The sequence below is a fragment of the Tasmannia lanceolata genome, unplaced genomic scaffold (genome assembly GCF_043159265.1).
Source record: "Tasmannia lanceolata isolate RefF3 unplaced genomic scaffold, GAP_Taslan_0.1 ptg000007l, whole genome shotgun sequence".
NCBI classification, from domain to species: Eukaryota; Viridiplantae; Streptophyta; class Magnoliopsida; order Canellales; family Winteraceae; genus Tasmannia; species Tasmannia lanceolata.
Genome location: NW_027518684.1, coordinates 2,137,573 through 2,150,183, shown reverse-complemented (window position 1 = coordinate 2,150,183; position 12,611 = coordinate 2,137,573). Strand labels below are relative to the sequence as shown.

The following is a 12,611-nucleotide window of genomic DNA, read 5'->3' as shown; positions in this document are numbered from 1 at the left end:
CTTCTGGATCCTCCGACGAATGAAATGACAATCAACCTCGATGTGTTTTGTGCGCTGAAAAACTGGATTAGTTGCAATATGTATTGCGGCCTTGTTATCACAATACAACTGTGAGGCTGAAGATGAGATGATACCAATCTAAGATAAAAGGGATCGTAGCCAAATGAGCTGTACTCGTATGTGCCATCGCCCTGTATTCGGCTTCAGAGATTCTATTAAGCATGCAATCACAGCACCATGTATTACTGGCATTTGTTGCAATCAAAACCCACTTCAAAATGGGGGCACCTATATAGATGATGAATATGAATGCCCACCACCTTTGGAAACCTGCCAAGTATGTGTAGCACTAAAGAAAGATGTTAAGGGGGAGAACACTGCTAATAGGGTTTTCAGCTCCCAAGAAATCATCTTTGAACTGAAAAGCTACATTATGTGGTAATTTTCCGTTTAAAAAGTCATCCCCGAATGTTGTAGGCAAAATGATGATTGGGATTGTAGGAAAAATGATAATCAAGAATGTTGGAAAGCTTCCAGTGAGATTGATGTAGGACGATTTGTGTAGATTTAGTAATCAGTTACAATTTCTAATTAAAGTCAAGTTAGAATCTTTATATATTAGAATTAGTTAGTGATAGTAGTATTTTAGTTGATAGAAATTAGGAAACAAAAACTCTATAAATATGGGCATACATGTATATTGAAATGATATCTTTTATGGAATAAAAACAACTCAGTTTTGTATCTCTTCCTTGTGGTTTCACAGATTTTTTCCCTAGTGGATTTAAGAGTTTATCAAAGAAGACGTTGTTATTCTTTTGAAGGGTTGAGGATGGTGTTCTTCGCCTTTTCCGCACACTTTCGCCTACGCCAGAGATCATGAGAATTCTCAAAAAAATAAATAAAAAATCATGTAAGATTTTGTTAATGAAGAAAAGAGAAATACAAAGGCAAGACCAAGTTGTTCAAGTGAAGGAAACACATACAAATCACGGATGTTCCACGCAAAGCTTTATCAGGTAATATCCTAGCTAGGGGTTCAACTCGGGTCGTGTTGGGTCGGGTTGAGGCCACCCCGACCCGAGGAACCCATTTTTCCAACCCGATCCGACCCGATTTCCAAACTGATGAGGTTCAACCCGACCCGACCCGAGGAACCCATTTTTTCAACCCGAACCCATCCCGACCTGACTTCAACCCGACCCAACCTGAGTTTTTAAGCTTAAGAAAAATAAAAAATTATAAAAAATGTCGGGTTTCACTCGGGCTAGGTTGCCAAACCCTCAACCCGACCCGACCTTTTTTCGGGTTGAACCCGACCCGAGTTGCACCCCTAATCCTACCATTATGTTATCTACCAACATTAGTTGTCATTTCCATTTTGCTTCAGATGGATTGTCCAAACATTGCATTCCAGAATTCTAGAACAAAAACCAATTGAAACATTTCGGCCAACATTCACTGTTTCTAAAATTCCATCTGGGACACCCCATTCTTGCCCGATTTGTACAGAAAATTTGGGAAAAACTAATTATGACGTTATCTATTTTTCCTATTTTGCTCTTAATATATGAGAATTTTCAGTTCATTGATCGTCTTTTGATGCCATTTACCATTCCCAATCAAATGGCAAGTTAAAGCTAGGGCTGGCAATTTCACCTGGGAAAACGGGGATCCAATCCGCCCCGCCGCGCATGGGGCAAGGATTCCCCGATTTGAGCGGGGACGGAGGAGGGGACGGGGATTTTAATATCGTAATTAACTCGAATTAGGTCGTAACTTATTCTTTTCCCCCTATCTTTAGTCAGGAATAGCTAAAAAATTTCCCGCAACGGGGACGAGGATAGATTTGGCCCCGCCCCGCCCTGTTCAATATCCAAGCATTAATTTATTTTATTATTATTATTTTCAAGTGTTTTACTATTTTTTGTGAGAACTAGGAATATATTTCTTATAGGCTAGTGATATTAGCACTACCATATTTTGATACGTGCACAAATATAACTTGTCTTTTCTTCGTATATTAGTATTAACATTTGACAACTGTTCAAAAATTTAAAGACAAGATGAGTTAGCCGAAAATATCAAAAGATGGAAGTGCCAACATCAATTTCAGGGCAGGGATGGGGCGGGGATTTTGTCCCCGTAGGGTGCGGGGACGTGATGGGGATTAGATATTCCCCGCGGGGAGGGGATGGGGATTCCCCGCGATCCCCGCTGAGGGGAGGGGGTGAGGACGAGAAAAATTCCCCGCAGAGGGGAAGGGGACGGGGGATGCAACATCCGGCCCCGCCCCGCCCCGTTGCCAGCCCTAGTTAAAGCATAGCAAAACCCTATTCTTCATAATTGAAAATCTAAGTTTTTAAAAACTCTAAAGGGCCGTTTGGCTACACGGATTTTAGAATCGAGGTTTTTAGTTTGAAAACAGCGTAAAAGAGGGTTCATGATAAAGCTGTCGTATGCTGTCCTGACAGCATTTCTTGGATTTTAAATGAGAAATTCAGGTTTTAAAAATCTCTCTTGCATCCTGAGATTTCTAAAACCTGGAAATATGGGAGAATCTGCTACTCTCTTGTTGACGGAAAGAGGGCGAGAAGTAAAAAACGACGGCTGGTCCGCCTCTTCTCGTCTCTTAGCTACAATTTTGTAGAAATCCCGGATTCTAAAATCCGTGTATCCAAACTGCCCTAAACGAAGATCGAAAATGATGATTTCTAGCCAAATTTCCTTGCAAGCGCTCCAAAATCGGATTTCTATTGCATTCTACACCATGGGGCAACCTATTTGCCTCAAAGTCATGACTACATCAGATTTGGTTTTGGCAGTCATGACTTTGATACCAATGGTAGTAAAATCTTGTAGATTTGACTACATCTGGTAGAATTAATATCCAGTCATGACTACAAGAACTATTATCGGTAGTCAAATCTTGTAGATTTGGTACCAAAACCGATGGTACCAAATCTACAAGAACTATTATTGGATATCAATTCTACCAGATGTAGTCAAGGTTTTAAATTTCGGTTTTAGTGGAAATCTTGTAAAATCACAGAAACATATGGAAACATATGCAAATGATCAAATTTTAAGAATAAACTTTGGGAAATGCTAGAATAAGTACAAATACATACTTAGAAACCAACACATAAGTAAGAAAGCCATCCATAATGGCTTAATCACATCGAACACCTAGTGACATGCGCTGGCGCCATGCCGATCTGACATCCCATGCATAAGAACAATTAGTTTGTTGTGAAGTTCTACGATATTGCGTATCAAATATCATTATCTACATTAATAAAATAAAATGAAATGAAATGCAAATCATAACATCGTTCCATTTTTTCTCGTTCCAACCATTTCGGTTGAATTTTGGGAATTCCAACCGAAATAATGACATGGAAGGAATTGATGTAGTTGATGTAGATTTCTTTTTGGTGGGGATGGAAATGGAAACATTTTGGTCATTTCAGGGAAATTTAAAATCATGTATGTAGTCTTCTTCCCTATTGGTTCTATATCAACCAGTGGATGGCAGTACCATTTCTTGTGAATATATATATGTATTTATACTGCTTGTCTTTGGACCGCCACTTCTACTCTTCCCCATTCTCCATCGCCCTTGTTCTGTTTCTCTCTCAACTCCAGGTGTCTAAGGATTTGCTGATGTATATAGTGTTGGACATCGATTCCTTCACTTCATTCCTTAGAATTAACGTTGCCAATTTCATGGTTCTTTGTTGTTTGTATTTTGAAAGTAGGTCTTTTTTCCAAATGGGCAACAATGAATGTTTCATTGAACCATGGGAAGACCTAATTCCTACTATCGGCTTGAAGACATGGAGCCTTAATTATTTAAATTGTTACCATGCTAGATATGTTCCTCACAGGTGCATCTGACATGTGTTTACATGCACAGCTTGGATAAAAACATCGATTTATCCTTTTCACTGTTATAGGTATTGTATATTTATTTTTCTCTAACAGTTTGGTTGAAACTTTTCTCACTATAGTCTTCTATTAGTTTGAACTGTGAAGTATCATCTACAATTGCATTTTTAATTTGTTTTTACGCATTTATCTTGGCAACTTACCTAGGTATTGTGGATGTAGAAAACATGCATTCACTTTGATTAGACATTTCTTGGTATGCCTTGAAGCATCTCTTTCAACCGTCTTGTAATTATGTACAATTTCTTCAACTGGGGATACTTTTTCTTTTTCGTTTTATTAGATACATGCCGCATGATTTAATACTAAATATAAGGCTTGCATCTTTTAGTGTTGATTAGTATTTTTTTTAGTGGGAAGGATAATATCTTACCTAGTAGAGATGAAGCTCAACGCCTACGGAATTCATTACGCAATTGTAGAGTTCGCTACTTCAAAGACTACGGTCACACCCTTTTATTGGTAGGTGAGAGAAAACATTTGAATTTTCCTAGATGTTCTTTTAGGTGGTTTGCTTAATTAACTTTTACCTTGCATATTTCTTTTGGAGTTTGTTATTACTTCAAGTGTGTCTATGATTTATAAAATATGATGGCCAGCACATTCTTGCAGGATGCACACAATTATTGAATGGCTTCTTGTTGGAAAGCTTAATTCAACCAATGTCATTCACATTCGTTCACCTGTGGAAAATGTCGAGCAACGCATGTAACCTTACGGAGCTAAATACAAGAAAGTAGTATAACAAGAAATCTATCTAAATGCTGAAAAGTAAAAATGTGTTGCCATTGCTTGTAAGACGTCTAACAAGATAAAAATACATAATACTGCAAATTTGGGACATAGAGTACTAATGTGGAAAGTGTGTTAAAGAGACCTAGGTATGTAGTACACGTCAACTCCATTTAGTTTGAATTTAAAATCTGGAAATATGTATTGTGCATTGGAGCTGGTTTGGTGATTTATTATATGGACAGTCCCATCCAATAAGCAAAATGGTGAACTATGTTTATCTGATTTTCATCAATTTCTCAGAAGAGATAGGTAGAGGAAAACGTTTCAGATCATCAGAAGAGGGATTGGGCGACAACGTGCCTGCCTAAATAAAATATGGGTGTCAACAAGAAAAGGCGAGGGGGTGGCAAGATGGTGAAAACCCAGTTGGATTTTCGTGAGGATGAAGGGGGGTGGGGCGGTAAGAAGATGGGGAAGGGTGGGGGCTAGAGGGGTTAGAGGCGGCTCGGGAAGGAGGCGAGGGCGGCTAGGTTAGATGGGGAGGGCGGCGACTAGGGGTGGCACGCTGCTAGATTAGAGGCGTAGGGCGGCGGTGGCTAGGGCAGAAGGCTAGGGTAGATCGTGGTGGACGGCGGCAAAGAGAAGGGGAGAGGAGAGGGACAACGGCTAGGGAAGTTTTTTATTTTTATTTTTTATTTTTGTTGTTGATGTTGATGTTTTTTTTTTTGTATTTTTGAAAATTGACAATTTTATTGAATAATGGTTGGGACAAGTTGTCCCCGCCAATATACAAAAGGAAACGAATAAATCCGAGTACAACATCTAAAGATTATACACATGAGCACAATAGAATTCTCAACAGGAACTACTAGTTAGATTCGTGAAAACGACTGTCTCTCGTAGCACTCCTGCTTAGGCAAGAACATCCGCCTCCTCATTAGCCGTTCTTCTCCGATGCTCAATTCTTGGTTGTAAAACCTTTATAAGATCTAGCACTTCTGCTATTATATTCTGGAGATGCCACGGTCCTGGCGAAGTACCTGAAGCCCATCCAACAACATTCGTTGAATCTCCCTCTACTATCAGGGACTTTAGTTGTTTCCCATAAGCCCACCTTAATCCAAATAATAGAGCCTTAGTTTCTGCCTCATTTGCATCACACTGGCCCTCTGGGCCTGAATAAGACATGATAATCGATTTGTTGTTATCTCTAATCAGTCCTTCGACCCCACCCCTAGCAAGATTACCTATAGAGCTTCAATCAAAATTGAGCTTGAGCCATCCTACCGGCGGAGCCATCCATTTCGGCTTAGGTTTAGTTCAGATTGTCCTTTCCCAAATTAGTGCCCACCAATTCCTTATCAAATCATCCACCCTATATGGTAACTTCCTTTTGTTTCTTGCCCAAGAAATCAATTCCACCATGATATCCGTCACTAGCCTCCCCACCGATCTCTGTTGGTCTTCAAAAATTCGCCTATTCCGCTCCTTCCAGATGTTCCATACAATAGCATAAGGAAAGATGATCCAGAGTAGCCTCTCGATCTCTCCAAACGGTCCTCCCGTCCAGTTAATTAGTAACGGAGAAATTGATTTTGGGCACACCCATTACATCCCAAAAGCTCCAATAGCACGGCCCCAAATTTGATAACTGAAAGGACAATACAACATTAGGTGATCCAAGGTCTCCTCATTCTGACGGCACAGAACACAAATACTAGCAAGACTGAAATGTCTCGTTTTCAAACGATCGCAAGTATTGATTTTTCTGTGGATCAGCGTCCATCCAAAAGCGATTACCCTTGGTGGGGCCACTGACTTCCAAATTCGTCTCTTGTCTGATTGTTGCCCGGAGTTTAACTCTGCAAAGAAAGATTTGGCTGAGAAGGTCCCATCCGTTTCCGGTGCCCAAACTAGTTGATTATCTACTGAAGTGGAACAATACATCAATTCTAATTTCTTGAATAGTTGTTCCAAATCTTGAATTTCCTCATCTTTTAAATTCCTTCGCAGAAGTATGCCCCAAAAACCTCGTCCAGAGTCTCCTTCTCGATTAAGGTAGTCTGCCACCAATGCGTCTTGATTTACTTCTACCCTGTATAATCTTGGATACTCAATCATGAGGGACGATTTCTCACACCACGAATCTTTCCAGAATCTGACCCTATTACCCCTACCGACTTTGAATCTGATCCTTTGATTGAACTCATCAGAGACCGAGGCAACCGACCTCCATGACCCCGATCCCTTCCCATTATTAAACCTGTTGATTATCCAATCTTGTTCATTCATCCCGTATTTGGAGTCTACCACCATATGCCAGAGAGCCTTCTTTTCATTTCCATATCGTCAGAGCCATTTCCCTAATAATGATTTGTTATGTAGTCGAAGCTTCCCTATTCCCAGATCACCATCTCTTTTGGATTTTGTCACTGTATCCCAGTTAATCAGATGACAAAGTTTCTTTGATTCCCCTTTGCCATCCCAAAGGATTTCTCTTTGTAACTTCTCGATTCGCAAAGCCACCTTCACCGGAATTTTAAAAAGGGAATGAAGTATACTGACATGTTGCTTAGAGTCGCTTTTATCAATGTTATTCTCCCCCCCCCCCCCCAGAGATATATATTTCTTCTCCCAAGCAGCAAACTTTCGTTCTACTCTTTCCACAACCGGATCCCATTGAGATGCAGATGGAATTGCAAAACCCAGGGGAAGTCCAAGGTCTGTAACTAGAAAGGTCCCTGCCATGCAACCCACCGACCTTGCCAAGGTCTGGATTTGCTGCTGCTCCAAGTTATTTCTGGAATTAGGATTTGCAACCCCCCCCCCCCCCCCCCCCCCCGACACACACACACACACAAAATTCACTTTTTCCACCCTCGTTGTCATTATGGATCCTCTCACCATTGTTGATCCTTCTATTGGCCTGACCACTGAGGTCAGTGTCTCTACCACACCCTCGGTCTCTTCTTCTTCGTCTTCTCAGTTGGCACCTGTGGAAAATTCCTATCCACAGTTGAATATTGCCAAGTTTGATGGAACCAACTACCTACTCTGGAAGATTGCTATTGAGACATACCTTCTTGGCCGGGGTAAAGTACGCTTTCTTCGTGAGGATCCTCCTTCACCTAAGGATCCTATGTATACCCGTTGGGAACAGGAAGATGTGCTGATTCGGAGTCTCCTATGGCAGAGTATGACTCCTGACATTTATTCTACTCTGATTCTTCTTCCGACTGCGAAGGAGGTCTGGGATCACATTGTAGTGACGTATTTTGGGGCTGAGAACCTGACTCGCATCTGCTCTACTTACTCTGAGTGGATGCGGCTTTGCCGTGGTGACATATCTCTTGAGGCCCATTATGGGAAGTTCATTTCCTTGTATCAGCAGCTTGATGTCTTCATGCCACTCACCTATGATGTTCATGTTCTTCGGCGTCAACAGGAACAGATTCGCGTGGTACACTACCTTGAGAGCCTAGGCCCAGAGTTTACACACATGCGCCATCAGATTCTTGGTTCTGGCGATATTCCTTTGTTGCGCGAGGTCTACTTCCGTGCTCAATAGTGCGCTGCTGGCGAGACTCCCTCCCGCCCTACTTCTGATAGTTCGGCTTTGGCCGCATATGATGGAGGTGGTGGTACTCGCCCTTCCCGAGGTGGTGGTTCTTTTTCCCGGGCTCGTGGACGCGGTGGCCGTGTTGGGAGTGGCTGTGGTCGTCCTTATTGCACCCACTGTCAGCGCGATGGCCAGGTCATTAAGACCTGCTATACGTTGCATCCAGAGCTTCGCCCGCCCAGATCAGCCCACCTCAGTGCTTCTGGTCCCTCTGACACTGTAGTCTCTGCTCCTTTCTCCTCTCATGCTGATGACTCGTTCTCTTTTACAAGGGCCGACTATGAGGAGTTACAACATCTTCAACAGAGTGCCTCTCAGCTCACTGCAGGCTTTGCTCAGCCAGGAAGTTCACCTACTACGTTACTCTCTAGCTCTGGGTCCTGGATTATTGACTCAGGAGCCTTAAACCATATGACTAGTAACTCATCACAACTCTCTTCTTTTCGCTTATTTCCATTTGATTTTCAGTCCATTACTTTAGCTGATGGTTCCACTACACCTATTACTGGTATTGGTAATCTCCCTCTAGCTGCAGTTTTGTGTGTACCCAAGTCTCCTTTTAGTTTATTATCTGTTAGCCAAATTACGAAAAATCTGTCGTGCTCTATCTCATTTTATCCTTCTTACTGTCTTTTCTAGGATCTTTCGACTGGGAGGACGATTGGATCAGGTCGTGAGGTGGATGGCCTGTACCGTCTTGACTGCAGCCCTTCTTCGTCAATCTTACACAGTTCCGTGGATGCCTTTCAGTGGCACTGTCGACTGGGTCACCCCTCCCTTTAGCGTCTCCGACAGACATCTTTAGTTCCTAATTCTATTTCTCATTTTCATTGTCAGTCTTGTGAACTCAGAAAGCATCATAGAGTGTCTTTCCCTTCCCGAGTCGTTACTAGGGTTGATAGTTTATTTCAGTTAGTTCATTGCGATGTATGGGGACCTTCTCGGGTCGCGTCAAATAATGGATTCCAGTACTTTGTGGTTTTTATTGATGATTACTCACGCATGACTTGGTTGTATCTTCTGAAAGACCGCTCTCACGTCTTCTCTGCTTTTAAAAATTTTCATGCTGAAATAAAAAATCAATTTAGTGCTAATCTTAAATGCATGCATACTGATAATGCTCGTGAGTTTTTCTCTACTACTGATGGCTTTCAGGACTATCTCTCTTCTCATGGCATCCTTCATCAATCATCCTATGCATACACTTCGCTGCAGAATGGCGTCATTGAAAGGAAACTGCGATATCTACTTGAGGTGGCTCGCACACTCCTCTTTCAGATGCAGGTTCCTAAATCTTTTTGGTCTGACACCATTCTCACTGCGTGTTTCTTGTCCAATCGTCTTCCATCTTCGGTGCTTCATGGTGATTCTCCATTTCACATAGTTTATCCACATCAGGACCCATTCCCACTTACGCCGCGTGTCTTTGGCTGCGTATGCTTTGTTCATCATTTGGGTCCTGGCCGTGATAAGCTAGATCCTCGTTTAGAACGGTGTGTTTTTCTGGGTTACTCTCGCACTCAGAAAGGATACCGTTGCTACAGTCCACGTCTACGCCGATGGTATGTATCAGCTGACGTCACATTTTTTGAATCAGAACCATTCTTTGGCTCTTCCTCTGATCCTTCCAATGTCAGATCAGAACCTGAGGTGACTATTTCTCTTCCTGAGCTTTCTCCCATTCCTCCTCCTATTGCACATCCTCCTGCTTGCCCTCCTGGACAGGTCGACTCGTGTGCTCCCAGGGTGGATCGTCCACCTACTACAGTCCAATATAAACGTCGTCCACAGCAGGCACGTCCCTCGCACACTGAGAAATCGTCCTCACAGGCAGAGATCTTCTTACCCCCTCATCAGGTATCTGACTCTCCTATTGCTTCCCGTACTCGTTCCCATTCTACTGCTCACCTGCTTTTAATTTCGCTTCTTATGATCATCTAACTCTCAATTTCAAAAGCTTTGTCTTGTCTATGTCTTCTGCTGTGTTACCACAGTCTTTGGATGAGTATCTCCTACACCCAGGCTGGTGAGCTGCAATGGACCTTGAAATGAGCGCTCTTTAGTCCAACAACACATGGGATCTTGTTTCTCTCCTTGCCGGCGCTCGACCAGTTGGTTGCCGATGGGTATTCCCCATTAAGTATCTTCCTGATGGAATGGTTTAGGGGTGCAAGTTTGGCCCTGTGAGCCCTGACCCCGAACAGGGTCAGGGTTGGAAAATCTGACCCTGAGGGCAGGTTTGGGTACATTTTTGTGGCCCTGACTCAGGGTCGGGTTCAGGGTTGATACCCCGGGCCGACCTGACCAGACCCGACCCCCTTTACACTTTACCCTGGCCCGCCCTGACCGACCCGACCCGACCCTGTTTACACTTTACCCAAGGCCCACCCTTGAGCCTTTCTGTTTTTCATTTCTCCATTTATTGGGTTTTGGTTATGTATTTATCACAAAAAATCATATATCAATTAGAATAATAGATTGTGTGAAAGTATTTTGATTTTTGACAATAAAACGGACCGAAAACATGTAAAATTGTCCGGCCCAATCAGGACGGACAAGGGTTGGGCTGAACCTTGTAGGGCGGGCATTGGGTTGAGGATTTTCTGCCCTGACTCAGGGTCAGGGCGGGTCAGGGCTAAGATAATGGCAAAACCCGACCCTGTTGCAGCCCTAGGACGGTTGATCGACTGAAGGCACGTCTGGTGGCAAAAGGTTACACTCAGACATTCGGTGTAGACTACCATGAGACGTTTTCTCCAGTTGCAAAGATACTTTCTGTCTGTGTTCTACTCTCCCTCGCAGTAATGGTTGGCCTCTTCACCAGCTAGATGTGAAAAACGCCTTTCTGCATGGCGACCTCCTTGAAGAGGTGTATATGGAGCAACTGCCAGGTTATGTTGCTTAGGGGGAGTTGTCCTCATCTGTCTGTCGCCTCAGAAAAGTGATTTATGGGTTAAAGCAGTCACTACGTGCTTGGTTTGGCAGATTTAGTGAGGCAATTATGAGGTTTGGTCTCAAACAGTGTGCTGTAGATCACTCAGTATTCAGCTATCAATCCTCAGCAGGATGCATTATGTGGATTGTATACGTCGATGACATCGTTATTACAGGCAGTGACTCAGGGGGAATTCAAAAATTGAAAGACTTCTTACAAAAAGAATTTGCAACAAAGGACTTGGGACGTCTCAGATACTTTCTTGGGATAGAAGTTGCGTACTCCTCTCGTGGTTTATCTCTATTTCAGAGGAAGTATGTTCCTGATTTGCTAGAAGAGACAAGAAATCTTGGTGTGAAACCAGTAGTTGCACCCATGGATCCAAATGTGAAACTGGTTCCAGAGAGGGTGATTTGTTGAAAGATCCTGGTAGGTATAGAAAACTTGTGGGCAAGCTCATATACCTTATTGTTACTCGTCCTGATATTTCCTATGTCGCTGGGTTAGTTAGCCAATACATGATCTCTCCTTGCACATCTCATTGGAACGCAGTAGTTCAAATTCTCAAGTATCTGAAGGGTGCTCCAGGGAAAGGATTACTATTCAAACGGCATGGTCATACACGGATTGAGGGGTTCTCAGATGCTGATTGGGCTGGATCTCTTGCTGATAGGAGATCGACTACTGGGCATTGTACCTTTGTTGGAGGAAACCTGGTTTGATGGAAAAGTAAGAAACAGGATGTCATTGCGAAATCAAGTGCAGAGGCAGAATATAGAGCCATGGCGTATACTACGACTGAGATTATTTGGTTGAGGTCACTCTTAACTGAGATTGGTATTGGGTTTCCCTCTCCTTCACAGTTATATTGTGATAATAGGGCAACCATCTATATTGCAACAAATCCTGTCTTCCATGAGAGAACTAAACATATCGAAGTCGATTGTCATTTCATTCGTCAGAGAATTCAGAAAGGGGAGATACACGCTGTATTCACTCGTTCTGTAGAACAGTTGGCAGATATGTTCAGAAAACCATTGAATAAATCCAAGCTGAGCGACATATGTAACAAGATAGGAATGTATGATTTATACCAGCTTGAGGGGGAGTGTTAGAATAAGCCATAAGTCTATGGGCAGTTTGGTCATTGTACTTCCCTTTTCATTATTATTAATAAATGAGTGAGGGGGAGATGCCCAACTCACTTTCTCTTTCTCTCTAATTCTCTTGCAATATATTGTTTGAAATTAACGGACGTGTCCACATCCTCCATTTATTACCGAAACCCATCTGATCTTGAATAAAGTCCACAGCCTCCCAGTCAATATGGTCGTAAGCTTTTTCTATATCCACCTTAAGAAGGGGCCCAAC

General features: G+C 42.6%; 1 protein-coding gene across 2 annotated transcripts in view; it reads left to right on the top strand.

Annotated features, from left to right (window-relative positions):
* Nucleotides 1–12,611, top strand: part of LOC143881390 (phytyl ester synthase 1, chloroplastic-like) — a 38,167-nt gene that overhangs the window by 17,399 nt on the left and 8,157 nt on the right. For both annotated transcript variants that reach the window (XM_077384433.1, XM_077384431.1), the window contains exon 8: nucleotides 4,305–4,413. In XM_077384433.1, coding sequence (XP_077240548.1) covers nucleotides 4,305–4,413 — 109 coding nt within the window. The remainder of the gene's footprint in view (nucleotides 1–4,304; nucleotides 4,414–12,611) is intronic.